The sequence below is a fragment of the Oncorhynchus mykiss genome, chromosome 8 (genome assembly GCF_013265735.2).
Source record: "Oncorhynchus mykiss isolate Arlee chromosome 8, USDA_OmykA_1.1, whole genome shotgun sequence".
NCBI lineage: Eukaryota > Metazoa > Chordata > Actinopteri > Salmoniformes > Salmonidae > Oncorhynchus > Oncorhynchus mykiss.
In genome coordinates, this window is record NC_048572.1 from 53,785,984 (window position 1) to 53,812,192 (window position 26,209).

A 26,209-nucleotide genomic window follows, 5' to 3' on the forward strand; every position below is an offset into this window, starting at 1 on the left:
TCTTATATATGGCTATACACAGACAAGTTATATTTGCATGATTTAGCATAATTAATTAATCATTACCGGTTTGTTTCATTCATGTTACCGACTTATACTGGTTCATAGCATGTGACAGACCAATCAATACCTCAAGAGGCTTCTTTCTCTTTAAGCTGAGACCTTGAAACGGAGATATCTTTTGTTCGTTCTCAAAACACGGTCTGTGCGTACTGTCAAATTGCAGCTACTGATAGTGAGGATTTGTACAGTCAGCCACTTGCATGAACACATAAATGTGTTATTAGAACAGCACATGAATAGAAGACAGGCATTAGTTATAAGAAAAGCACAAACATTAAAATCCCCATTACAATTTATTAATCTAATGCAACACAAAGATAAATCATGTACATTTTTCTAAACTATGCAAATCAGTTAGTTAGATTTATTGCAACCGTTACTGAAATGGTTAAAGTAGTCTTCCTAACCCTGACAGTCACTCTGAATGCAGGTTGCGGATTAATAAAAATTATAATTGTTGGTCATCGTAACTCTGGCTGGATTCCAATAGGAATTACACCGCACTTTGCATGCCAGCATAATGTGACTTGCAGGCCTGAGGTGGCCTATAAACCAGGTGTTCCTTAAAACTTCTTATGGCTGGGTGTCACGCCCTGGTCTTAGTATTCTGTGTTCTCTTTATTATTTTGGTTAGGCCAGGGTGTGACATGGGTGATTTATGTGGTGTGTTTTGTCTAGGGGTTTGGTAGTTTATGGGATTGTGTTTAGTTAAGTATTCTAGGTAAGTCTATGGTTGCCTGGAGTGGTTCTCAATCAGAGGCAGGTGTTTATCGTTGTCTTTGATTGGGAACCATATTTAGGCAGCCATATTCTTTAGGTCTCTTGTGGGTGATTGTTTCCGGTCTTTGTGTTTGTTGCACCAGATAGGGCTGTTTCGGTTTGCCACATTTATTGTTTTGTATTATGTTCATGTTGAGTTTACCTATTAAAAAACATGAACTATAACCACGCTGCATTTTGGTCCACCTCTCCATCCCAGGAGGAAAGCCTTTACACTGGGGGGTAGTATTGAGTAGCTTGGATGAATAAGGTGCCCAAAGTAAACGGCCTGCTCCTCAGTCTCAGTTGCTAATATATGCATATTATTATTACTATTGGATAGAAAACACTCTGTAGTTTCTAACACTGTTTGAATGATGTCTGTGAGTATAACAGAACTCAGGCAAACCTGAGGAGAAATCAAAACAGGAAGTGAGAAATCTGAGGCTGGTATGTACTCAACACAGTTCCCATTGAAATCCCCTTGAGATATTAATGATGTTGCACTTCCTAGGGCTTCCACTAGATGTCAAGCGTCTATAGAAATTTGAATGAGGCTTCTTGTGGGACTGAACGACAGCATAATTAATCAGGTGTTTGGCAGTCAGCCATTTTCTGGTCACACACATTGCACATGATAGCGACCTGTGTTCCATGGCTCCTGAAGACACAAAGGAATACTCCGGTTGGAACTTTATTGAAGATTAATGTTAAAAACATCCTAATGATTGATTCTGTACTTAGTTTGAAATGTTTCTTTGACCTGTAATATAACTTTTTGAAGTTTTTGTGCGACGTAACGCTGACCAGAACGAGTGTTTGGATATGTATACCAAACGCGCTAACAAAAGTAGCTGATTGGACATAAATACCGGACATTATCGAACAAATCAAGCATTTATTGTGGACCTGGGATTCATTGGAGTGCATTCTGATGAAGATCATCAAAGGTAAGGGAATATTTAGCATGTAATTTATGGTTTATGGCGGCTATTTTGACTTGATTGTTCTGAGCACCGTCTCAGATTATTGCATGGTTTGCTTTTTGCGTAAAGTTTTTAAAAAATCTGACACAGCGGTTGCATTAATGACAGGTATATCTATAATTCCATGTGTATAACTTGCATTATTATCTACATTTATGATGAGTATTTCTGTTGAATCGATGTGGCTATGCAAAATCCCTGGATGTTTTTGGAACTAGTGAATGTAACGCGTCAATGTAAACTTTATCAAACAAAACATACATGTTTTGTGTAACATGAAGTCTATGAGTGTCATCGGATGAAGATCATCAAAGGTTAGTGATTCATTTTATCTCTATTTGTGCTTTTTGTGACTCCTCTCTTTGGCTGGGAAAATGGCTGTGTTTTTCTGTGGCTTGGTGGTGACCTAACATAATCGTTTGTGGTGCTTACGCCGTAAATCCTATTTGAAATCGGACACTGTGGTGGGATTAACAACAATAATACCTTTAAAACGGTATAAAATACATGTATGTTTGAGGAATTTTAATTATGAGATTTCTGTTGTTTTGAATTTGGCGCCCTGCACTTTCACTGGCTGTTGTCATATCATCCCGTTAACGGGATTGCAGCCCAAAGAGGTTTTAACACCACTGCATTTTATGATATAATTAGGTCATGTAAGTAAGGCCTTATGATTAACTGTATGTATTGTACTGTTATAGAGCTTACATTTAATGATAGCATTTACCTAGGTACTGACTTGGTGAAAGCCACAGGCCTTTAAAACAAATACAGTCATGGGTAGTAATTCTACAATTCAAAAGGCATGCTGGGAAATGTACAAATTAGGCTTTACACCATACAGTATTAAAACAACACCCAATTTTTTTTACTGAAACACTTCAGGTGTTCATTTCTTACACTCAGAAAGTCCCGTTAGCTCTAAGTGTTATGTTTTACACTGTAGGTGTTGAGCATTACGCTACAGTAGAGCTATGCAAACACCACAATCAAGTTAATTTGAACACTTTGAACGCTTTGAACACTTTGAAGTATTGAACGGTTTGGGATAGAGAGCCATTTTTCTACATTATATGGACACGGTACAGCAAAGCCAAGCCAGCCCATGTGTCACGTTCTGACCTTTATTTCCTTTGTTTTGTATTTATTTAGTATGGTCAGGGCGTGAGTTGGGTGGGCAGTCTATGTTTGATTTTCTATGATTTGGGGATTTCTATGTTTCGGCCTAGTATGGTTCTCAATCAGAGGCAGGTGTCATTAGTTGTCTCTGATTGAGAATCATACTTAGGTAGCCTGGGTTGCACTGTTTGTTTGTGGGTGATTGTCTATGTTGATTGCTTGTTTCAGCGCAGTTCGCATTAGCTTCACGGTTATTATTTTGTTTATTGTTTTTGTATAGTGTTTCAGTGTTCAGTGTTTTCTTTATTAAAATTCATGATGAACACATACCACGCCGCATTTTGGTCCTCCGATCCATCTCGCCTCTCCTCTTCAGATGAAGAGGAGGACGGCCGTGACACCATGCTTATGGTTCTCACAGGGCAAGTGAAATGATATGCTACAATGACTTTGCTCTATGGAGGACCAAATCTGCCATAATTATAAATAAATAAATGCACCAATACAGTGCATTCGGAAAGTATTCAGACCCCTTCCCTTTTTCCACATTTTATTACGTTACAGACTTGTTCTAAAATGCATAAAATACATTTTTTCCTATCAAAGTACACACAATAACCCATAATGACAAAGCTAAAACAGGTTTTTAGACATTTCTGCAAATGTATAAACTATTTCTTTTTTTTACATAAGTATTCAGCGGAGCCTTGTCTGGCAGCGAAACAATTTATTCAGCCTCATTTATTGCCTTTTTTAAAAACATAGCATATATTATTTTTATTTAACTAGGCAAGTCAGTCAAGAACAAATTCTTATTTTACAATTACGGTCTACTCTGGCCAAACCCTCCCCTAACCCGGACGGCGCTGGGCCAATTGTGCACCGCCCCTATGGGACTCTCGATCACGGCCGGTTGTGTTTCAGCCCGGGATTAAAGCAGATTCTGTAGTGACGCCTCTAGCACTGAGATGTAGTGCCTTAGACTGCTGTGCCACTTGTGAGCCCTGATATGGCTAACTTGCTTAAACAAATGTGGTTTCTACTGACAATTCAGATGTACAAACTACGGCATAAGGGGATGACAAGCGGATAAGAGGCAATCCGTAATTTTGATTAAGACATTAATGAGCGAGCTAGGGCGGACGTAGTCAATATAACTATTTGTACAGCACTTTTTAAATATACAGCGACAGAATTCAGAATATGGGCCGTTCTTACAGTGTTCTCCCTGTACGCCAAGTCAGAACCGTAGGATAAATAAAGGGGGCATATAAGCAGACAATGAAAGCTCTTATAACAGGTTATAGGCTACATGTGCACCACCAAGTCAGAACATTAGGCAAAATTAAGAGGGGAAAATATACCAAATTATTAGGGTGAGGCACATGGGCTACTAACAGCTTACTACACAACATACACTTAGTATTACTTTCTTAGCTACAGTATACATATCTCCCTGGCATATTACATAATTTATGCAACAGCATACAATACATTTTTGGACTCACCTTGTTGTGCTGTGCTCACTTGAACAGGAAGGTGGTGCGGCGGTCCTTCGTGGGTAAATTTTGCCAGCAAACTTTGTCATCAAAGTCTGGCATTCTCTGGATATATGGTACTTTCATGACAACTGAGAACTCTGAAAAAAACAAGGTCAAGTCATGATGATGTCAGTGATCTTCAGGTCGTAGAGCTAGAAAGAGGCCAGAGTTCTCGACTTACAATTTCGAGTTGGATGACTGTTCAAAATTTATTTTTCCAGTCGGAGATCGTTTTTTCCTGAGTACCCAGTTGTCTTGAACTAACTGAAGTCAGATATCCCAGTTCTGTGTTAACAGTTGTTTTGAGTGCAGCATACATCATGCTGGATTGACAGCATGGCCAATGTTGAATGTTTATAATTTTAAGCTTGGAAAGGTGATCCTATTCAACCAAGAATTGGGACCACACACCCACTTATTGTTGAATTTGCAATTTCCAACTTGTTGTGTAATGTTTATGTCCAATGGCCGATGAGCAGATACGTTTTATCTATAATTTCTCTTCATTATTTATCTTCATATGACAAGGATTAAAAAGGATTTGCCAGTAGATTGTCGGCTTGATTCATGATTATGACTGCTAGCTAAGATTTTGAAAGTGTGATGTTGACATGATCAGTCCAATCAAAGCTACTATAGATGTAACGTGATTTGACATCATTTTATTTGTGACCTTGAGCCTTCTTGGATGGGCACTGTATATATATACTGTATATCCCAGACAAGAGTGAATGGAATAAGTGAATGTGATAAGTGAATATAAGTCAGTGATTGTGTCCATAGCAGTTTGTATGAATTTGAGCGGTTACATACAATACATGTTAACAGCAGTTGAGGCTTCTGAGGGGAGAACGGCTCATAATAATGACTAGAATAGAGCGAATGGAATGGCATCAAAAACATGGAAACCATGTTTCACCTGTCTCACCCCCTCCAGGTGTCACCCATTTTACCCTGTGTATTTATACCTGTGTTCTCTGTATGTTTGTTGCCAGTTCGTCTTGTTTGTCAAGTCAACCAGCATTTTTCTCAGCTCCTGCTTTCCCCAGTCTCTCTTTTTCTCGCCCTCCTGGTTTTGACCCTTGCCTGTCTGGACTCTAAGCCTGCCTGCCTGACCACTCTGCCTGACCTGACCTTGAGCCTGCCTGCCATCCTGTACCTTTGCCCCACCACTCTGGATTATCGACCCCTGCCTGCATTGACCTGTCGTTTGCCTGCCCATGTTGCTGTAATAAACATTGTAACTTCAACACAGTCTGCACTTGGGTCTTACTTGAAACGTTATAGAAAATGGAAATTCACAAACAATATTAAGTTCATTAGCATTTACTAATAGGGGTAGGCAACCCTGGTCCTGGAGTGCTTCATGTTTTTAATTTAAGACTTGGAAGACCAGGTGTGCTGAATTTAGGCTATCACTGAACTGATCAATTAGCTCAGCAATAGAACGTTCAATTGAATGGAAGTGGTGCTGTACTGAATGACCACTTGGAAAATGGAGAAGTTGTGGGTTCAAAATGAACCAGTGCCTTTTAAAATATGTCACTCGTTGATTCAAGCCACACCCGACACACCCACTGAACGGAGCAAACGTAGCTAAAAGTCTGTTCAAGAAGAAGAAGTTCAAAATAAGTTTTGGGAAAACTGTCTGTTCAAAAGAAGTTTTGGGAAAGTGTGTCAATCAATATAAACCGTTCCGCAACATAGATAACATTCAAACGAATTGAATGCACCGCTGTTTTAGGGCCTGGTTGGAACAAAATCTTGCAGTACCTGCGCCATTCCAGGAACAGGGTTGCCCACTCCTCCTTGAGGGTCTTGTGGTGTCGCAACTGTTGTGAAAAGTATTGGGCAACAGCTTTCTTCCAGGGCCCATATTCACAAACTGTCTCAGAGTAGGGATAGTGATCTAGGATAACCTCCCCCTTGTCAATGTAATTGTACTCAGTGTGAAGGAAAAACAGATCTTAAAATCAGTACTTCTTTGTGAATATGGGCCTTGGCTTATCAGCATGCTGGCCTGTCAGCAATGCCACTCCACCTGAAATACAACAAAAACATTAATAAGAATTATCTTACTCGGTCACATAGATAATTAGGTAATGAAACACACATGTAAATGTGCACAAGCCTAATCAGCTAAATTGTCTGAAAACAACACAGCCTATTTGCAGTGAAATTAGGAGGGGCATTTCTCTTGCCAACGTTCAGTCACCAATAAACAGGCAGGGGAACAAAGTAGTTTGACTTAGACGGTTGAATATTCAGTAACTAGCTGGTCTTTAAACTATAGCTAAAATATCAACGCAACATGCAACAATTTAAAACATTTTTACTGAGTTTCAGTTCATAAAAGGAAATCAGTCAATTTAAATAAATTCATTAGGCCCTAATCTATGGATTTCACATTTTTGCACATTTATAAAAAAAATAATAATAATGATATTACATTTACATAAGTATTCAGACCCTTTACTCAGTACTTTGTTGAAGCACCTTTGGCAGCGATTACAGCTTCAAGTCTTTTTGGGTATGATGCTACAAGCTTGGGACACCTGTATTTCTCCCATTCGTCTCTCCAGATCCTTTTCAAGCTTTGTCAGGGTGGATGGGGAGCATCGCTGCACAGCTATTTTCATGTCTCTCCAGAGATGTTCAATCAGGTTTGGTCCTCCATATTGATCATGACGCATTGCAACAAATGATATCAACACCCCGAGGGCATTGAACACAAAATACGAATACAAATGTAACAACAGCACAACACAATAGATAAACAAGTTCCTTGAATTTCTTTTGCGGGTGCCTTTTCATTATAGGATAGACATTTGTGCTTTCTAGCTGCACCAGTCAAAGCATTGGAGCGTGTAGTGAAGCGAAACTTTAGTGGTTAAAAACATTAATGTCCCCCTCACATACTGAAATTGCATCTTTGTCCCGAGGCAACGAGGCAACGGCGTGCTTAAGGGCCATGCGGACGCCTCCGAGCAGTCGGGTAGGCTGTTTGGAGTGTTTATCCGACTGGATTTAAAAAAATAGTAATAATAATATTATGTCCCCCCCACTTCTAAAACCAAAGCTGCACTCCTGGTCAGATGTATATAGATTTTTAATAAAAAATGAAGTGAAACTTGACAAATTATCATGATGCAAAACGCATCATACTGGCTGTTTTCTATATTTTTTATGTTATATATCTTGAAAACTTGATTGTTGACATGCAAAACATTTTGGGACTATATCAAAAATCGACTAATGAAACAAATACCGGTCCTGCGTCATTTGAAGTGCATCTTATAAAGGCTTCATAAAGCTTTCAGTAAGGCTTCATAAACACTACATAGAAGCTTCACAAATCATCTATAACCGTATATCATGCTCTATAAAGATTCATAATGTGGCATAACTGTGTGAAATAACCATCCATTTATTTTTTTCACATTTATTAATCCTCTACAGAGCATTAAATACGGTTATAAATTATTGGTGGCCAATTTATGTAGTGCTTATGAAGTCAATCTCTAAAACTTATTACAGCAGAATTATAGCATTGAGGCAATTCCATGGTAACAGAGTGATGCTGAGACTCAGGTGTTTTTATTTAAAATGTATGTCAAACAAAAACCAATGATTGCAGGTAAACAAACCTTACATTTACACAAATAATAAAGATGTTTTACTGTCACATTCTCTGATAGGTGCAGTGAAATGTGTTGTTTTACAGGGTCAGCCATAATAGTATGGCACCCCTGGAGCAAACTAGAGTTAAGTACCTTGCTCAAGGGCACATACAGATTTTTCACCTTGTCGGCTCAAGTATTCAAACCAGTGACCTTTCTACTTTTATCAATTTCCACATACAGTGGGGAGAACAAGTATTTGATACACTGCCGATTTTGCAGGTTTTCCTACGTACAAAGCATGTAGAGGTCTGTAATTTTTATCATAGGTACACTTCAACTGTGAGAGACGGAATCTAAAATCCAGAAAATCACATGATTTTTAAGTAATTAATTTGCATTTTATTGCATGACATAAGTATTTGATACATCAGAAAAGCAGACCTTAATATTTGGTACAGAAACCTTTGTTTGCAATTACAGAGATCATACGTTTCCTGTAGTTCTTGACCAGGTTTGCACACACTTGCAGCAGGGATTTTGGCCCACTCCTCCATACAGACCTTCTCCAGATCCTTCAGGTTTCGGGGCTGTCGCTGGGCAATATGGACTTTCAGCTCCCTCCAAAGATTTTCTATTGAGTTCAGGTCTGAAGACTGGCTAGGCCACTCCAGGACCTTGAGATGCTTCTTACGAAGCCATTCCTTAGTTGCCGTGGCTGTGTGTTTCGGGTCGTTGTCATGCTAGAAGACCCAGCCATGACCCATCTTCAATGCTCTTACTGAGGGAAGGATGTTGTTGGCCAGGATCTCGTAATACATGGCCCCATCCATCCTCCCCTCAATAAGGTGCAGTCATCCTGACCCCTTGGCAGAAAAGCATCCCCAAAGAATGATGTTTCCACCTCCATGTTTCACGGTTGGAAAGGTGTTCTTGGGGTTGTACTCATCCTTCTTCTTCCTCCAAACACGGAGAGTGAAGTTTAGACCAAAAAGCTCTATTTTTGTCTCATCAGACCACATGACCTTCTCCCATTCCTCCTCTGGATCATCCAGATGGTCATTGGCAGACTTCAGACATGCAGGATTTTAATCCATGACGGCGTAGTGTGTTACTAATGTTTTTTTTGAGACTGTGGTCCCAGCTCTCTTCAGGTCATTGACCAAGTCCTGCCGTGTAGTTCTGGGCTGATCCCTCACCTTCCTCATGATCATTGATGCCCCACGAGGTGAGATCTTGCATGGAGCGTCAGACCGAGGGTGATTGACTGTCATCTTGAACTTCTTCCATTTTCTAATAATTGCGCCAACAGTTGTTGCCTTCTCACCAAGCTGCTTGCTTATTGTCCTGTAGCCCATCCCAGCCTTGTGCAGGTCTACAATGTTATCCCTGATGTCCTTACACCCTCTCTGGTCTTGGCCATTGTGGAGAGGTTGGAGTCTGTTTGATTGAGTGTGTGGACAGGTGTCTTTTATACAGGTAACGAGTTCAAACAGGTGCAGTTAATACAGGTGATGAGTGGAGAACCGGAGGGCTTCTTAAAGAAAAACGAACAGGTCTGTGAGAGCCGGAATTCTTACTGGTTGGTAGGTGATCAAATACTTATGTCATGCAATAAAATGCAAATTAATTACTTCAAAATCATACAATGTGATTTTCTGCAAAATCGACACTGTACCAAATACTTATTCTCCCCACTGTAAATGTTTTAATCTGAAAGCCCTTTATGCCAGGATCTGTTCTTATGGCCTCCGCCAGGGGTTCTATGGCTAGCACAAAAAGGAGCGGGGAAAGTGAACAGCCTTGTCTACAACCTCTAAAGACTGGGAAAGTGGCTGACATCATGACATTAGTGGTGAGCTTGGTTTGCAGTTTATAGTATAAAATCTTAACCCAGTTGACAAACGAAGGGCCAAAATTAAACTTAGCAAGGACCTTGAATAGGTATGGCCACTCCAGCCTATCAAAGGCTTTTTCAGCATCTAGAGATACTGCTGCTATACTGTATTAGGATCGCTCCTCACACTGGCCATGTGAATTACGTTGAATAATCTGCACAAATTATTGGTGGAGGATCTTTTCTGTATAAAGCCTGTTTAATTGGTGTTGGTCAAGTTTAGTCAACTATTGGCCTAATCTATTCGCAATCGCCTTAGAAATCGATTTATAGTCAGCATTGAGGACTAAGATCAGCCTATAAGAAGAGCATTGTAGGGGGTCTTTATGTTTCTTATTTATAACTTTTATAATAGCTGTGAAAAAGGAGTCCGGTAGGCTCTGTGTCACAGCAGCTAAATTTAGAACATCCATCAAGAGAGTAATAAGCAAATCCTTAAACTCCCTATAAAACTCTGGGGGAAAGCTATTATCTCCTGGTGGTTTGCCGGATTGTAGAGAGGAAATTGCCTTGTCGATTTCTGTTTTTGTTAAGGGATGATCTAGTTAGTTTTGGTCTTCCTGTGTGAGGTGCGGTAGTTCATTAGTAGACAGAAATGTGTCTATCATTGCTTGTTCCGTTCCATCAGAAGTGTATAGAATAGTATTGTTTAAATGACTCATTAATCTCTTCCGGGTTGTGAGTCACTTGACCGTTTTGAGTTTCGATAGAGTTGGTGGTTCTCAAATTCTCCTCAGTTTTGATCTGCTTCCTCTCCCAATTCAAAATATCTTTGCCTAGTTCTAAGAGTAGCCTTTTCAGTTTTGTAAGTACTTAGGGTATTATATTTTAGTTTTTTATTCACCAATGAGTGGTGTGTTTCTTTAGAGCCAGATTTATGGTGTTCCTTTTGTAGTAATAGGATTTTGTTCTCTAATTCATTCAATTCAGCAGTGTATTTATTTTTAAGACCTTTGCTATAGGAAATTATTTGACCATTAAGAAAGGCCTTCAATGTATCCCAGAGTACAAAACTATTACGAGAGGACAGACAGTTTGTTTCACAGAAAAACTACATTTGGTCTCTGATAAACTGACAAAATTCTGTCTGTTTCAAAAGAGTTTGGTTTAGGCACCATATACAGGTCCCTTGAACTCCATCCGGCATCCAAACAGAAAGCGTGAGGAGAGAATGATCTGAGATAGCTCTGGATAAATACTCAGTTTCCACAACTATGGGTTAACTGTGCTGATAGGAGAAAACGATCAATCCGGGTATGAGAATTATTAGGGCAGGAGTAGAATGAGTAATCTCTATCTTGCAGGTGGAGCTTTCTCCATGTGTCTATCAAATTGAAGCCTTTCATAAATTATAAAGTACATTTGGCTGACTTAGTCAATGAGGTTGCTTTAGGATCTATCCAGAATCGAAAATTAAAGTCGTCCCCAGCTAAGAGTGTTCCCTGAAATTCTGCTAATATATCTTGACTGAAAATATGCTCATCATAATTAGGTGCTTATAAATTTAGCAAGGTCAGAATACATTCTGCCATGGACCACTATATAACATCCCAGTGGATCAATAATTGTTTTCGGTACACAGAAGGGTACATTCTTATTGATAAACACAGCTACTCCCTGTGTCTTCGTGTTAAATGAAGAGGCAAAGACCTGTCCCACGCATTCCCTCTTTAACTTAACTAAATAAAATAAAATGTTATTGGTCACATACACATATTTGGCAGATGTTACTGCGGGTGTAGCGAAATGCTTGTGTTCCTAGCTCCAACAGTGCAGTGGTATCTAAAAATTCACAACAATACACACAAATCTAAAAGTAAAAGAATGGAATTAAGAAATATATAAATATTAGATAGAGCAATGTCGTAGTGACATTGACTAAAATACCGTAGAATAGAATACAGTATATACAGATGATAAGAGTATAGCAGTATGTAAACATTATTTCAACATCATTAAAGTGGAGGTGTTGTTTCCTACCTTCACCACCTGGGGGAGGCCCATCAGGTAGTCCAGGACCCAGTTGCACAGGACAGGGTTCAGACCCATGGTCCCAAGCTTAATGATGAGCTTGGAGGGTACTATGGTGGTGAATGCTGAGCTGTAGTCAATGAACAGCGTTCTTACATAGGTATTCCTCTTGTCCTGATGGGACAGGGTAGTGTGCAATGCAATGGTGATTGCATCGTCTGTGGATCTAATGAGGTGATAAGCAAATTGAAGTGGGTCTAGGGTGTCAGGTAAGGTAGAGGTGATATGATCCTTAACTAGCGTCTCAAAGCACTTTAAGATGACAGATGTGAGTGCTATGGGGCAATAGTCATTTAATAGTCACATTGGGTACAACATCTCCTACACACTTCCTGATGAACTCAGTCACGGTATCCGTGTATTCGTCTATGTTTTTCTAAGAGGCTACCCGGTCCACGTGATCAAAACAATCTTAAAGCATGGATTCCGATTGGTCAGATCAGCGTTGAATAGACCTTAGCACGGGTACTTCCTGTTTGAGTTTCTGCCTATAGGAAGGGAGGAGCAAAATAGAGTTCTGATTAGATTTGCCAAAGGGAGGGCGGGGAGGGCCTTGTAGGTATTTCAAAAAGTTGAGTAGCAGTTGTCCAATATTTTTCCAATGCGAGTACTACAGTCAATGTGTTGGTAGAACTTCGGTAGCGTTTTCCTCAAATTTGCTTTGTTAAAATCCCCAGCTACAATAAATGCGGCCTCAGGATATATGTTTTCCAGTTTGCATAAAGTCCAGTATAGTTAATTGAGGGCCATCGTGGTATCGGCTTGAGGGGGAATTTACATGGCTGTGACTATAACCGAAGATAATTATTTCAGGAGGTAATACAGTCGGCATTTGATTGTGAGGTATTCTAGGTCAGGTGAACAAAAGGACTTGATTTCCGGATGTTATCACAATCACACCATGAGTAGTTAATCATGAAACATACACCCTGCCTTTCTTCTTGCCAGAGAGTTATTTGTTCCTGTCTACACGATGTACTGAGAACCCAGCTGGCTTTATGGATGGGGACAGTATATCCCAAGAGTGCCATGTTTCCGTGAAACAATTCCTGATGTCTCTCTGGAAGGAGATCCTCACCTTGAGATCATCTACTTTAATATCCAGAGACTGAACATTAGCGAGTAATATACTCGGAAGCGGTGGAGGATGTGCACGCCTCCTGAGTCGGACTAGAAGTCCACTCTGAATACCTCTTCTCCACCGTCGTTGTTTTGGAGCAGCCTCTGGAATAAGTTGAATTGCCCTGGGGGGTACGAACAAAGGATCCAATTTGGGAAAGTCGTAGTCCTGGTTGTAATGCTGGTAAGTTCTCTCTGATATCCAAAAGTTATTTCCGGCTGTATGTAATAACACAAAAAAATAAATACTGCAAAGTTGCTTAGGAGCTAGAAGCAGAGCTGCCATATCTGTCGGCGCCATCTTACTCCATTATGTTCTACACCTGTTAAATGCGTTTCTTGTATAAACGCAACATCAGTCTTTAGCTTTTTCAAGTACATAAGCACTCATTTTCATTTAACAGGTCCATTCAGTCCATTGACTTTCAATGATGTATGATTTACTGTCTTAGCCACATTGTTCACTCATTACATGAATGCAAATTTCAGGAATATGTCCAATAAGGGTGTCGGATATTCTTTTGCCTATTTTCAGTGAGCCTGTAGTCAAGCACATAATATAAAGCAAACGTCTCTCAGAAAACATTACTGTAACATAATGAAAACAAAACAATCAGTTCCCTTCTTCCCCCCGGTGTTGTTCTTGAACGCGCCCAGCACAAATCTCACCTGTAGTGGAGCTACACTTCCTACGTCGCTATTCCTATATTCGATTTCTCACATGAAGGCAAACGTGAGCCTGGAGCTCAAAACCAGTAAATTAAAAAAACAGCATCCTTATGTGATACAAGTAAACATATCATGGCTCAGCCATACAAAAAGGTCTAGCACATCACAGTGATGCCTCTGAGGACCATGCCTGTCCCAAATAACAATGTAAAAACAAAGTGACACTCTCTGGTGAAAACGAATAGTTGTGATCTTACCTCATTGATCTGTCCTTAGCCTCTCTGTGATATTCGGAACGGTAGCGTCCCACCTCAACAACAGCAAGTGAAAGTGCAGAGTGCCAAATTCAAAACAACAGAAATCTCATAATTAACATTCCTCCAGCATACAAGTATTTTACACCATTTTAAAGACAAACTTCTCGTTAATCCCACCACAGTGTCCGATTTGAAATAGGCTTTACGGCGAAAGCACACCAAATTATTATGTTAGGTCAGCACTTAGTCACAGAAAAACACAGCCATTTTTCCGGCCAAAGAGAGGTGTCACAAAAAGCAGAAATAGAGATACAATGAATCACTAGCCTTTGATGATCTTCATCAGATGACACTCATAGGACTTCATGTTACACAATACATGTATGTTTTGTTCGATAAAGTTCATATTTATATCCAAAAATCTTAGTTTACATTGGCATGTTAGGTTCAGTAGTTCCAAAACATTCGGTGATTTTGCAGAGAGCCACATCAATTTACAGAAATACTCATCATAAATGTTGATGAAAATACAAGTGTTATACATGGAACTTTAGATAAACTTCTCCTTAATAACCTTAACCTTAACCTCCTTAAAACTTCTCCTTTTGTTGTCTCCTTGGGACAACAAAACAGCCAAACAGATATCTGCCATGTTGTGCAGTCAACAGAAGTCAGAAATAGCATTATATATAAATGTATAAATGTTTGATTTGTTCGATAAAGCCCCTAATTTATGTCCAAATACCTCCTGTTTCTTCCATGTTTAGTACACAATCCCAAATCACGATGCGCAGGCAAGTCCATGCGAAAGTTCAGACGAAAAGTTATATTACAGTTCGTAGAAACATGTCAAACGAAGTATAGAATCAATCTTTAGGATGTTTTTATCATATATCTTCAATAATGTTCCAACCGGAGAATTCCTTTGTCTGTAGAAAAGCAATGGAACGCAAGCTAACTATCACGTGAACGCGTGTGGTCAGCAAATGGCACTCTGCCAGACCTCTGTCTCATTCCCCTCTCATTCGCCCCCACTTCACAGTAGAAGCGTCAAACGAGGTTCTAAAGACTGTTGACATCTAGTGGAAGCCTTAGGAAGTGCAGTATGACCCCATAGATACTGTGGTTTCGATAGGGAATGAGTTGAAAAGCTACAAACCTCAGATTTCCCACTTCCTGGTTGGATTTTTTTCTCAGGTTTTCACCTGCCATATGAGTTCTGTTATACTCACAGACATCATTCAAACAGTTTTAGAAACTTCAGAGTGTTTTCTATCCAAATCTACCAATAATATGCATATATTAGCAACTGGGCATGAGTAGCAGGCATTTTACTCTGGGCACCTTATTCATCCAAGCTACTCAATACTGCCCCCCAGTCCCAAAGAAGTTATAGAATAATCCAGCAAAGCAGTCCTACCGGTTATAAAAGTAATAAGGCATGCTAGTGGGATACAGCCCAGCACAGGATGTTGGTGGCACTTAATTGGGGAAGATGGGCTCTTGGTAATGGTTGGAGTGAAATAAGTGGAATAGTATCAAATACATCAACCATTTCCTGAGCCGATCGCCTGCAGTCCACAGAGAAATGTTCCAACTTCTTTGGGCGTTTTGAAGAATCTTCTCTGTCCACCATGGTTGATTCTCATCGTTGCAGGTTGAAGCAGCGCAAAGGGAATGGTCTTGGAGGTAAATGATCTTTACACCTGGTAGAAGTCCTTCCTGCGTTTTACCATCCCGGGACTCATGTCTGGAAATTATTGAATTAACTCCCCATTGTATAGGATCAACCCCTTCTCTTTGAAATGTTTGGCCGACAACTGAGAACTTTCTCTCTGTCCTGGTACCTCAGGAACTGGACAAGGAAGGGTTGTGGGTTCTGATCAATGGATGGGCGAGTGACCTGTGTGCCCGTTTGATGATCAGGGGCTCAGCAAAATGTTCTTTGCCCAGAAGGAAGGGGATAATGGCAGCAGAGAAATCAATCGGGTCTATCCCTTCACAGCCCTTGCGGAGGCCGATAATTCTAATGTCGCTTCGCCTACTGTAGTTTTCAAAATGGTCGACCTTATTCATCAGGTATTTGTTGTTTTTTGCGCAGTTTCTGTAATTTCGTCTCCATGCCCTCTAGCTTGTCCTCAGCACTGCTGACACGCTCTTCAGCCTCTTCCATTCGTGACCCTAGCGTGATGATTGATGTTGTCAAACCTGAGATGGAGTTGTTGATTTCAGCCAGCTGTGCTGAGATGGAGCAGCTAATCTCAGCCGTTTTCAAGTTAAATTGTGTTGTGAGGGAGTTATTGCCTTCTGTGATCAGGATGGGGGCTAGCCTAGCTTCTTCCTGATGTGTAATGGCGCCATCTTGGGTTTCCCAGGAGGCTATTGTCAGAGGTTCTTTCTCCGTCGTTTTTTGGCCTGTTTTAGTGCTTTTCTTGCCTTTTTCTGTCTTGTAGGCATATCACCAGTTATCAAGTTTTAGGATAAATTTGTTAAAGATTCATCGGGAATTCTCAGTCAAGCTTCTTCCTAGCTTCTCTGCATCATGTGACCCCCCAGAGGTGTAGTTATTAAATTGCATTCCAAATTCCGTATCACCAAGCAAAAAAATGGTAGTTCCAACTGATAACGTTCACTTCCCTGAAAAGTCTGTAATGTCATGTTTCTTCTCGCATTATCGCATTGTTATATTTTAAAAGTTCCGAATGTATTTTAAGTTTAACATTACAGTTATTCTCGCTTGGAATATACTTTCCGAGGCTATCATCTATTTCTCCTGCATGTACATCTCCTCAAACTATCAAAAACATTAGCCATGTAAACACAAACCTCACCACAGAGCAGCAGAGCTGTCTGAGGTTGTGCCTAGGTTGCTATTTAGCTGTAATTAGGACATTTTCAGCTGACCTTTAAACTTGGCAATACTTTCTTTGTGTCTCTGTTTGGAATACACTTGTGTCTTATAAATGTCTGTGTGCAGTACTCCAAAAACAGGGAATATTCAGAAAAACATTGAATCCACATGTCCGAGGCCTCATCACATCGAAACGACTAGTTCCTGTAAAGATGCTCGGAAATGCTAGCTGTCACATGTGCAGCAGCTAAGAATGTACAAAACATTGATTTAATATACACTGCTCAAAAAAATAAAGGGAACACTAAAATAACACATCCTAGATCTGAATGAATTAAATATTCTTATTAAATACTTTTTTCTTGACATAGTTGAATGTGCTGACAACAAAATCACACAAAAATTATCAATGGAAATCAAATTTATCAACCCATGGAGGTCTGGATTTGGAGTCACACTCAAAATTAAAGTGGAAAACCACACTACAGGCTGATCCAACTTTGATGTAATGTCCTTAAAACAAGTCAAAATGAGTCTCAGTAGTGTTTATGGCCTCCACGTGCCTGTATGACCTCCCTACAACGCCTGGGCATGCTCCTGATGAGGTGGCGGATGGTCTCCTGAGGGATCTCCTCCCAGACCTGGACTAAAGCATCCGCCAACTCCTGGACAGTCTGTGGTGCAACGTGGCGTTGGTGGATGGAGCGAGACATGATGTCCCAGATGTGCTCAATTGGATTCAGGTCTAGGGAACGGGCGGGCCAGTCCATAGCATCAATGCCTTCCTCTTGCAGGAACTGCTGACACACTCCAGCCACATGAGGTCTAGCATTGTCTTGCATTAGGAGGAACCCAGGGTCAACCGCACCAGCATATGGTCTCACAAGGGGTCTGAGGATCTCATCTCGGTACCTAATGGCAGTCAGGCTACCTCTGGCGAGCACATGGAGGGCTGTGCGGCCCCCCAAAGAAATGCCACCCCACACCATGACTGACCCACCGCCAAACCGGTCATGCTGGAGGATGTTGCAGGCAGCAGAACGTTCTCCACGGCATCTCTCGACTGTCACGTCTGTCACATGTGCTCAGTGTGAACCTGCTTTCATCTGTGAAGAGCACAGGATGCCAGTGGCGAATTTGCCAATCTTGGTGTTCTCTGGCAAATGCCAAACGTCCTGCACGGTGTTGAGCTGTAAGCACAACCCCCACCTGTGGACGTCGGGCCCTCATACCACCCTCATGGAGTCTGTTTCTGACCGTTTGAGCAGACTCATGCACATTTGTGGCCTGCTGGAGGTCATGTTGCAGGGCTCTGGCAGTGCTCCTCCTGCTCCTCCTTGCACAAAGGCGGAGATAGCGGTCCTGCTGCTGGTTTGTTGCCCTCCTACGGCCTCCTCCACGTCTCCTGATGTACTGGCCTGTCTCCTGGTAGCGCCTCCATGCTCTGGACACTACACTGACAGACACAGCAAACCTTCTTGCCACAGCTCGTATTGATGTGCCATCCTGGATGAGCTGCACTACCTGAGCCATTTGTGTGGGTTGTAGACTCTGTCTCATGCTACCACTAGAGTGAAAGCACCGCCAGCATTCAAAAGTGACCAAAACATCCGCCAAGAAGCATAGGAACTGAGAAGTTGTCTGTGGTCACCACCAGCAGAACCACTCCTTTATTGGGGTATCTTGCTAATTGCCTATAATTTCCACCTGTTGTCTATTCCATTTGCACAACATTATATGCAATTTATTGGCAATCAGTGTTGCTTCCTAAGTGGACAGTTTGATTTCACAGAAATGTGATTGACTTGGAGTTACATTGTGTTGTTTAAGTGTTCCCTTTATTTTTTTGAGCAGTGTATTTAGGAATTTTCTCAGTTAAAAAAAAAATGTATCTGCAACTGGACAGGGACATTTATAAGATACACTTTTTTCACCAAATCGAGAATAAACAAAGTATCGCCAAGACCAGGTTAGTTGAAAAATTATATGGTGGTGTTTTACTTTAGCCAAGCCGTAATGTTGACTTTAGAGTCATCACATAACGACGTTACAAGTTGTAACTACAAGAATGTGCACCCTACCTTCTCTTGTGTCTGCTCCAAAACGACCGCTCTCTCCTTCAAAATGTGGAGGTATTTGGAAAGGTGGAAGAGATATGACACTTCTGGAAGATTTTGTAATTTGCACCTGCTGTATGGGCTAGCTGCATAATGCTTGACATTAGTACATTTTTATTCAACACAAAACAATGAAAATTGCTCAAATAAAATTCTTATTGCCCCAGCTAGCACATAATGTTATGAGAACCATATGTTTCTTAGAGCTTGGTGATAGCGTGGTGGTCCTGTAATTGTTTTGCATACAACCTTCCCCACACTTTCTGGGAATGGTGCAGGATAGTTGCTTGGCTTTGGAACATTCACAGCACATTTAAGGAACTTGACAAACAAACTTTATTTTCTTGATATTTTATTAATAGTATAAGTCATTTAGCAGATGCATTTACCCTAAGCGACTTACACTCACGCGTGCATTCATTTTATGTATGGTTGGTCCTGGGAATCAAACCCACTACCCTGGCATTAGAAGTGCTATGCGCTACCAACTGAGCTACAAATCAACATATTACTTATTACTTTAACATAACCTTTCCTGAAATGTCAAACATTAAATGTTGGTAATGTTCTAGGAATGTTTTCCAACTGGTTTGACATTGGGAATATTCTCAAATAGTTTAGAGAATATTAAGAAAAACAATTCTTCTGTGGGAATTTTAGTACTTCAGCATAACATTTTCTACGGGTTCCCTCATGGTTCTATTTAAAGTCATGTTCTCAAATTGTTCCAAGAACGTTAAGAAACAACATTCCTCTGTTAGAATTTCAGAACTTCTGCGGAACATTTTTTACATGTTTCTTCATGGTTCTATTTAAAGTTATGTTCTCAAATTGTTCAGAGAACGTTAAGAAAACATTCCATAAAAAACACAATAAAACTTTAGTAATGTTCAGAGAATATTCTAAGAATGTTATTTAAAAACATATATATTCCATTCTCAGCAGCAACAAAACTCTCTATCCTCGTTGTTAAGTGTGTTCAGGTGTTTTGGCCAATTAGTGGGGATGGCCAACACACCTGAACACACTTAACAAGATAGAGATTAGAGAGTTCTGTTGCTGCTGAGAATGGAATATATATATATATATATATGATCTTAATGAGTGCTTGTTTCCTTTGAAATAGGGTCTGTTTGAATAGACTAAAAGGGACAGCCTTTTATGAGTAAAAAAACACGTCATGCTATCTCCATCTTGGTGACTTAGTGGACTTATTCCAATGATCGAGAACAAAAGATTATAGGTTTGGATCTCACTGATACTGTGTCACAATACAAAATAAATGTATTTGCACGATTATTGCCTAAGGAAATACATTTCTATGTGTCTTATTTGTGCTTGGTGTTCAAAAAAGTTAACCCCAAAAAGCTAGTAGTGTTGTTAAAAGTCTTATTGAAACATTCAGTGAAAGATTTAAGGAAGTTAAAACCCTCCAGTTAACCTATAATTTCCATTATCAGAGCTGTAATAAAACCTCCCGGGAAAACATTCATGGAACCAGGGTAAAACGTTCTCAGAACCTCCCTGCAACCTAAAACTAAACGTTCCCAGAACAGGCGAAATTGTCACTTCTGTTCTCAGAGATTTCCTTTTTTTAAACGTTCAGTTTTACCGGTCAGAAAACGTATGGCTTCATCTCCACAACCAATGTGAAACCAAAAACATACATTCCCACAACTTCCAAGGAATCAAATGTGCTAGCTGGGGCATGTCATTAGCCTACTGTGTAACAGCTTCAAAATGATTGCTGGTTCTCGACTGCCCTTTTAGCATTTCATATTTTAAATTTCATATGAAAAACTCTCCAAGGATTTGATAGTGTATTGCCCTGTAAGCCTACAAGTGTAAATGCAATGCTTGCCGATGCAATCGGAATTGACCCTGTTAGCATTGTTCACAAAAGTCCAAAGGTATGTACACAACTGCGCTCCGTTTATGAGTTTACGAGGTCATTCACTTCATGACTGAAACTCACACACAATATTAGTGGGAAAGTCATCTTTACAGTAAGCACAAAAAGTGTTGCAGGCTATAATGTAACAACACACAGTTTACTGATTTGTACAGCCATTTACTGAAACCTACTTAAGTAACACGCCAAAAACACAATTAGTGCTGAAATAACAGTCTCACAGAGAAGACGTGACAGGAACAGAATAATAATGGCCCCTTTGTTTCCTCTGTGTACGTGCTATTTCTTCACGTCCGACCCTTTGCCATGGTGTCTTGGTCGAAATTGCGGATCCTGTTCTTGATGTGGCTTAATTTAGCTTTCAGATAGTCACATCGTTCCTTCTTCTCCAGGAAGGCAGGGTCCTGTGAAGTCACACAGAAACACACATCGTTTTGACTGCAGCTCTATCACTCCACAGCTTTCCCTCATAGCCCCAGATTTAGTTTGTGATGTATATGTGGTAAATTACAATTTCCAGAGGCCCCATTTCAAAGTGGCAGCAATATTATTCGCATGAACGGGCAGTTTTATTGAAAAAGATAATACTACCTGGGTGTTTACACAACAGTAACAATTCTAATAAATCTCAGTTGAATGTGAAAATGATTGCTGAATGATTTTTGGAATTGTCTCAGCGTGAGCGAGGAAACGTGAGAGGAATGTTAGGGACCTCTGCCCATCACTTACACTCTTTTTTTGCTCGTACTTCTTCAAAATCCGTTGGATTCTCTTCTGTTCCTACAGACAGAACAAACACCCGCAATTCAATTGGTTAAAAGGATGACAGATATTTATGTTTAAAAATAGTATCATCCAGTCACATGCTATTTTTAGTGGAAACCTTTGTTCAGAACATACCTCTTATTGATCAGTGGCCGTGACAGTGAGATAACAAAAATGCGACTTATACTGAGAAGTGCAGTTACACTTCCAGACAGAGGAAAGTTATCGTGGTGTATCTTATCATAGTGAGATCGAGAAAAAAACACCATCAAGCCTCCAGGCCCAGATTTAAAGTGGCAGATGAAATCACTCACCTCATGACTGTTGCCATCTTTGAGGAGTTTACTCATCATGGCATCCAGCTCTCTGAACTTCACGAGGGTCTCACTGATGTCTTTGTGAAGGTCCTTGTACTCCTGATACTGGTCGTTGAAGACAGCTTTGTATTTCTCCCTATCCTCCAAAGAGGAGATTTCTGGATACTTCCTTAAGGAATAAGACAAGACACAAGACTATGATAGATAACCTACCATACCTACCATACCTACCATACCATTATTACACCAAGCTTAATACATTTACACAAAATACGAGCGCTCTGTCATTTTAAAAGTCACTAATGACATTGAGTCTGTCTCTCCATATGCACCTCAGCTTAAGTGAGAGCCGGTCATCCTTGCTCAAAATCTGTCTCAGGATATTAGGCACAGGTCCTCTCACTCACATTACATAATCGGCGATGACTCTGGGCTTCTGGGCGTACCCTGTGGGGATGGCTCTGTTCCGGCTGCCTGGCTCCTCTTGCTGAAAGTCTGTGACGTGGAGGAGTTTGGTTGCCCTCATTGAGCTGTCCATCTCATCCTCAAACACAATCCTCTTGGTCTGCGGATTGGGAGATTTGGTCTGGGCCAAAGGGATGGGCCTCAGATTCTCCTGAAGCCAAAGTTGAAGCATAAGGTATCATTCAGCAACTCAGAGTATATTAGCTACCAGAGCATCCAAGGACACATGTACACTGTGCTGAAAGAGCGAAAGCAACCTGTTTCATTCTTACGCGATCACTCTACAGTAGGGATGGGCAACTGGCAGCTCGCTGACCCCTTTTGTAGGCCCGAGGATTTAAAAAAAAAAGGAATTCAGTTGGGGTTACAGTTGAGAGTTAGAATAGTACAATACAAAAGGTTAAATTGCGAAATGTTGTAGCGCATCAGCAGTTTTTCTCTTGTTATGTCAGTCACTGACTGACAGTCACTCAATTAGCCATGTCAGCTAACATTTTTTAGATTGGTAAATTAGTCTAGCCAGCTATCTAAACTAGTAGTAATTATGGTTGAATTACTGACCGGTGGACCCCCATTGATTTTGTTATAGTCACTCTCACTCTTAGATTATATCATATTAAAAACTGTGAGAGAAAGAATCTCCACCACAGGAGGTTGGTGGCACCTTAATTGGAGAGAACGGGCTTGTGGTAATGACTGGAGTGGAATCAGTGGAATGGTATCAAATACATCAAACACATGGTTTGATGCCATTCCATTTGCTCCGTTCCAGCCATTATTATGAGCCGTCCTCCCCTCAGCAGCCTCCTATAATCTTCACCCCGTAGCAAAATGTGTAGAATTGCAGGAAACTAGCTGTTAACTGCACATGTGGTTACTCAGACCCTCGAGCCACTTCGACCCTTCATGATGAGTTGAGATTTTTTTGTGGCCCCCACCCCCATCCCTGCTTTACAGTAACTGCAGCTGTGTGAAGTTATGTACAGTATGTAACTGTATGACATTGTTCAGCTTATCTAAATAAATCATTTTAACGGTCCAGAGATGCAACACGTATGGTAGAGAATCATATTGTTCCTATATGTTGTCTTCAGTTGGCAAACTAAGCATATTTGGTTACATTAGCTCAGCTGAATGACGCAATCGCCGTTTTCGCTCCTCACCTTCCGCCCGTGCTTATCTTATTAATGCATTATCTCTGTTGTTCTTTACCTATAGTTGGTTGCTGCGAGAACTGATATGCTGGACTATTTAAAAACAGTAATAAACTTGGGCTGTAACAGCCAGCTGCACTGCTATATGAAACAATGGTGTCCCCATACGTATCCACATGAGTAGTTTCACTGCTGTTGTTTTGAGACCCAAGGCATTGTTGGCTCATTCCCAGTAGTAACGGTACATTCCGTGACCTCTAAGTGCTGATTAATCTGACACCATTCCCACAACAACTTCCAGATGCCAATGGGCAAGAGAAATACCATGAGTCAGGTTCCTGCTGCAATAAGTGTCATACTCAAGTCAGAGAAAAGGGCAATGTAGAGAGTGTCAAATTAGATTAATACACTAAATGTACCTCACTTGAATGGTGAGATGCGTGTCTGCGAAATGACAACTCCAAAAAATAAAATAAAAAGATGATAAAGGATCAGTGAACACTGGGATTTAAACAAAAATCCAACCACCCACCTGGTTCTCAAAGAACTCCATCTCCCTGCGGGTGGCCTCGTGCCTCCACATCTTCAGACACACCAGGAAGCTGATGAGGTACATCAGCATGTTGATGAAGATGAAAGCCGTGCCAGCCATCTGGCCCCCGTCCACCCGACACAGGCTGGACGTTATGGGGTTAATACCTATAGTCATGTAACACAAACCCCCACGGTTGAGGTCATTCAGGTACACGATACCAGCAGCCATGTAGAGGAGGAACAGGGCGACGTTGATGACGCCTTCAGTGAGAGGCCACCAGGGTGAGTCCAGGAGGATGGTACGGTAGTACATAGTCAGCCCTATTACCAGTAGGAGGATGGTTACAATCCACGCCACCCCAACCACCGCTATCACGAATAGAGTCATAGGTCCCTTATAGGACTTCCCCGATGTGCCATATCCATTGTTATACGCACCATTGTACAGTCCATAGGAGTTCGACCACTCACTGTCCTTGTGGATGTAGGCACAGACACAGGCAAGGACCATACCGCCAAAGAGAAGTTCAAACCCAGCCAGGAGTCTCAGTAACCCAGGCCATGATTTCATATAGGAGTACTTCAGCTTGTAGACCTCCACCTTCTCAGCATAGTACTCAGCTGGATGGATACTGGTCAGCTCTGATTCCTCTGGAAGATAATGGAGTAGGTCATTGTCTATAGGAACGTCCCTCAACAAGGGCCTATGGGAACTCTTGCTGGAGGTCCCCAGTGAGTCCTGAGTGTCCCAGTACCTCCTCTCCAGTATAGGACTGACAGGTGGACTCACCCTGGTCCCATTGGGCACAATCTTGATCCCTGCGGAGCCCAGGTCAGAGTCAGCATCCCCATTGCTCCATTTCTGGAGAATACTGCCCCATGATTGGGGGAGGAGAGTTCTCAACCTGTCCTTAAGGGTCCCCTCGTCCCCACCACCCCCCACTCCTTGTACATATGGGGGAGTGCTGGATGAGTGGGCAGTGGAGTTTGCGTCATCTGAAAGGTCGTCATCTAAGGCCCTCTGAGGTGTTAGCTCTAGCGGGGCGTTGTTCAAGGAGTTTTTCTGCAAAGAGGAGTTCCCATCCACACTCTCCGGGTCTCCTCTCTTGAATATCTTCTTCCAGCTTTTCATACTACGGGCTGATATCCAGTAAGGGGGCTCTGGGTTTAGTTAATCATTGAGGATGGAAGAAAGATATAATTTCTTGTCATAGAGGAACTGTGTGAATCAAAGAGGAGCAAAAACACAACAGGGTTAGGCCTATCGTAATAAGGATTTTGCATTTTTGAATGCGTGTGCTGTGTATTTTTTTGCTTGTAATAATGGTTGATATTGACAAACTTTTCGACCAATTAATCCTATATGACATCATTTTCTACTCACTGCCCTTTATGCTGTAGCACAGATATGTTATATGTCAGCTGTAAATAGTGCTCCCTAAGAATCTTTGATCTTAAGAAAGAAAATGACCATGGTGGAATGGAGGAAAGCAGCATACAATAGCTTATCACAGGGTTCTGAGGAAAACTCATTTATCACATTGTACAGTCAAAGTCGCTCACAACTCAAAAAAGGAGAACACCAAATGGCTTTCTGGTCCAGACCCTGCATTTTTACAGTTGGCTACTCAACACACGAGACAGAAGAGACTTAAAACTGACCTTTGGCTCCTTCACAATAAATGTACACTTAGGCTTAACGTCTACACAAATGATCAACTTATAACTGTCAACATAAAACCTTCAAATAAAGTCTTAAATAAATCCCTTGAGGATTTTCTTTACAGTGAAAATCGGATTTATATAACATAATGTGGAAGTTAAAAATCTCCATTAAAATGTAGGCAGCTTACCTTGTTGTGGCTAAGGGCAAGCTCCACACTGGCCAGTTATGAGTTTAGCAGACATTTGAGTGCTGTGAGGCAAAAACCCTTCTCAAAATGGATGCCTCTACAGCAGGCCCAGCCAAACCTTCTTAGGTGACTCAGTTTTGTTATTGCAGGCTGTTGAGCTGAGAGGGAAGCAGAGCT

At 41.0% G+C, this 26,209-nt stretch overlaps 1 protein-coding gene across 2 annotated transcripts; it reads right to left on the bottom strand.

Annotated features, from left to right (window-relative positions):
• Positions 1-20,679: 20,679 nt before the first annotated feature.
• Positions 20,680-26,209, bottom strand: ocel1 (occludin/ELL domain containing 1). 2 transcript variants are annotated; one of them, XM_021612947.2, is made up of 6 exons: positions 26,033-26,206; positions 24,178-25,398; positions 22,434-22,642; positions 22,024-22,195; positions 21,674-21,724; positions 20,680-21,348 (listed from the first exon to the last, which is right to left on the bottom strand). In XM_021612947.2, the coding sequence occupies exons 2-6, from the start codon at positions 25,309-25,311 to the stop codon at positions 21,232-21,234; spliced, it is 1,683 nt and encodes a 560-aa protein (XP_021468622.2). In that variant the 5' UTR covers positions 25,312-25,398; positions 26,033-26,206; the 3' UTR covers positions 20,680-21,231. The 2 variants fall into 2 exon arrangements, 1 of the variants encoding a protein (XP_021468622.2); XR_002474481.2 differs by lacking the exons at positions 20,680-21,348; positions 21,674-21,724 and having other exon boundaries at positions 22,084-22,195; positions 22,359-22,642; positions 26,033-26,209.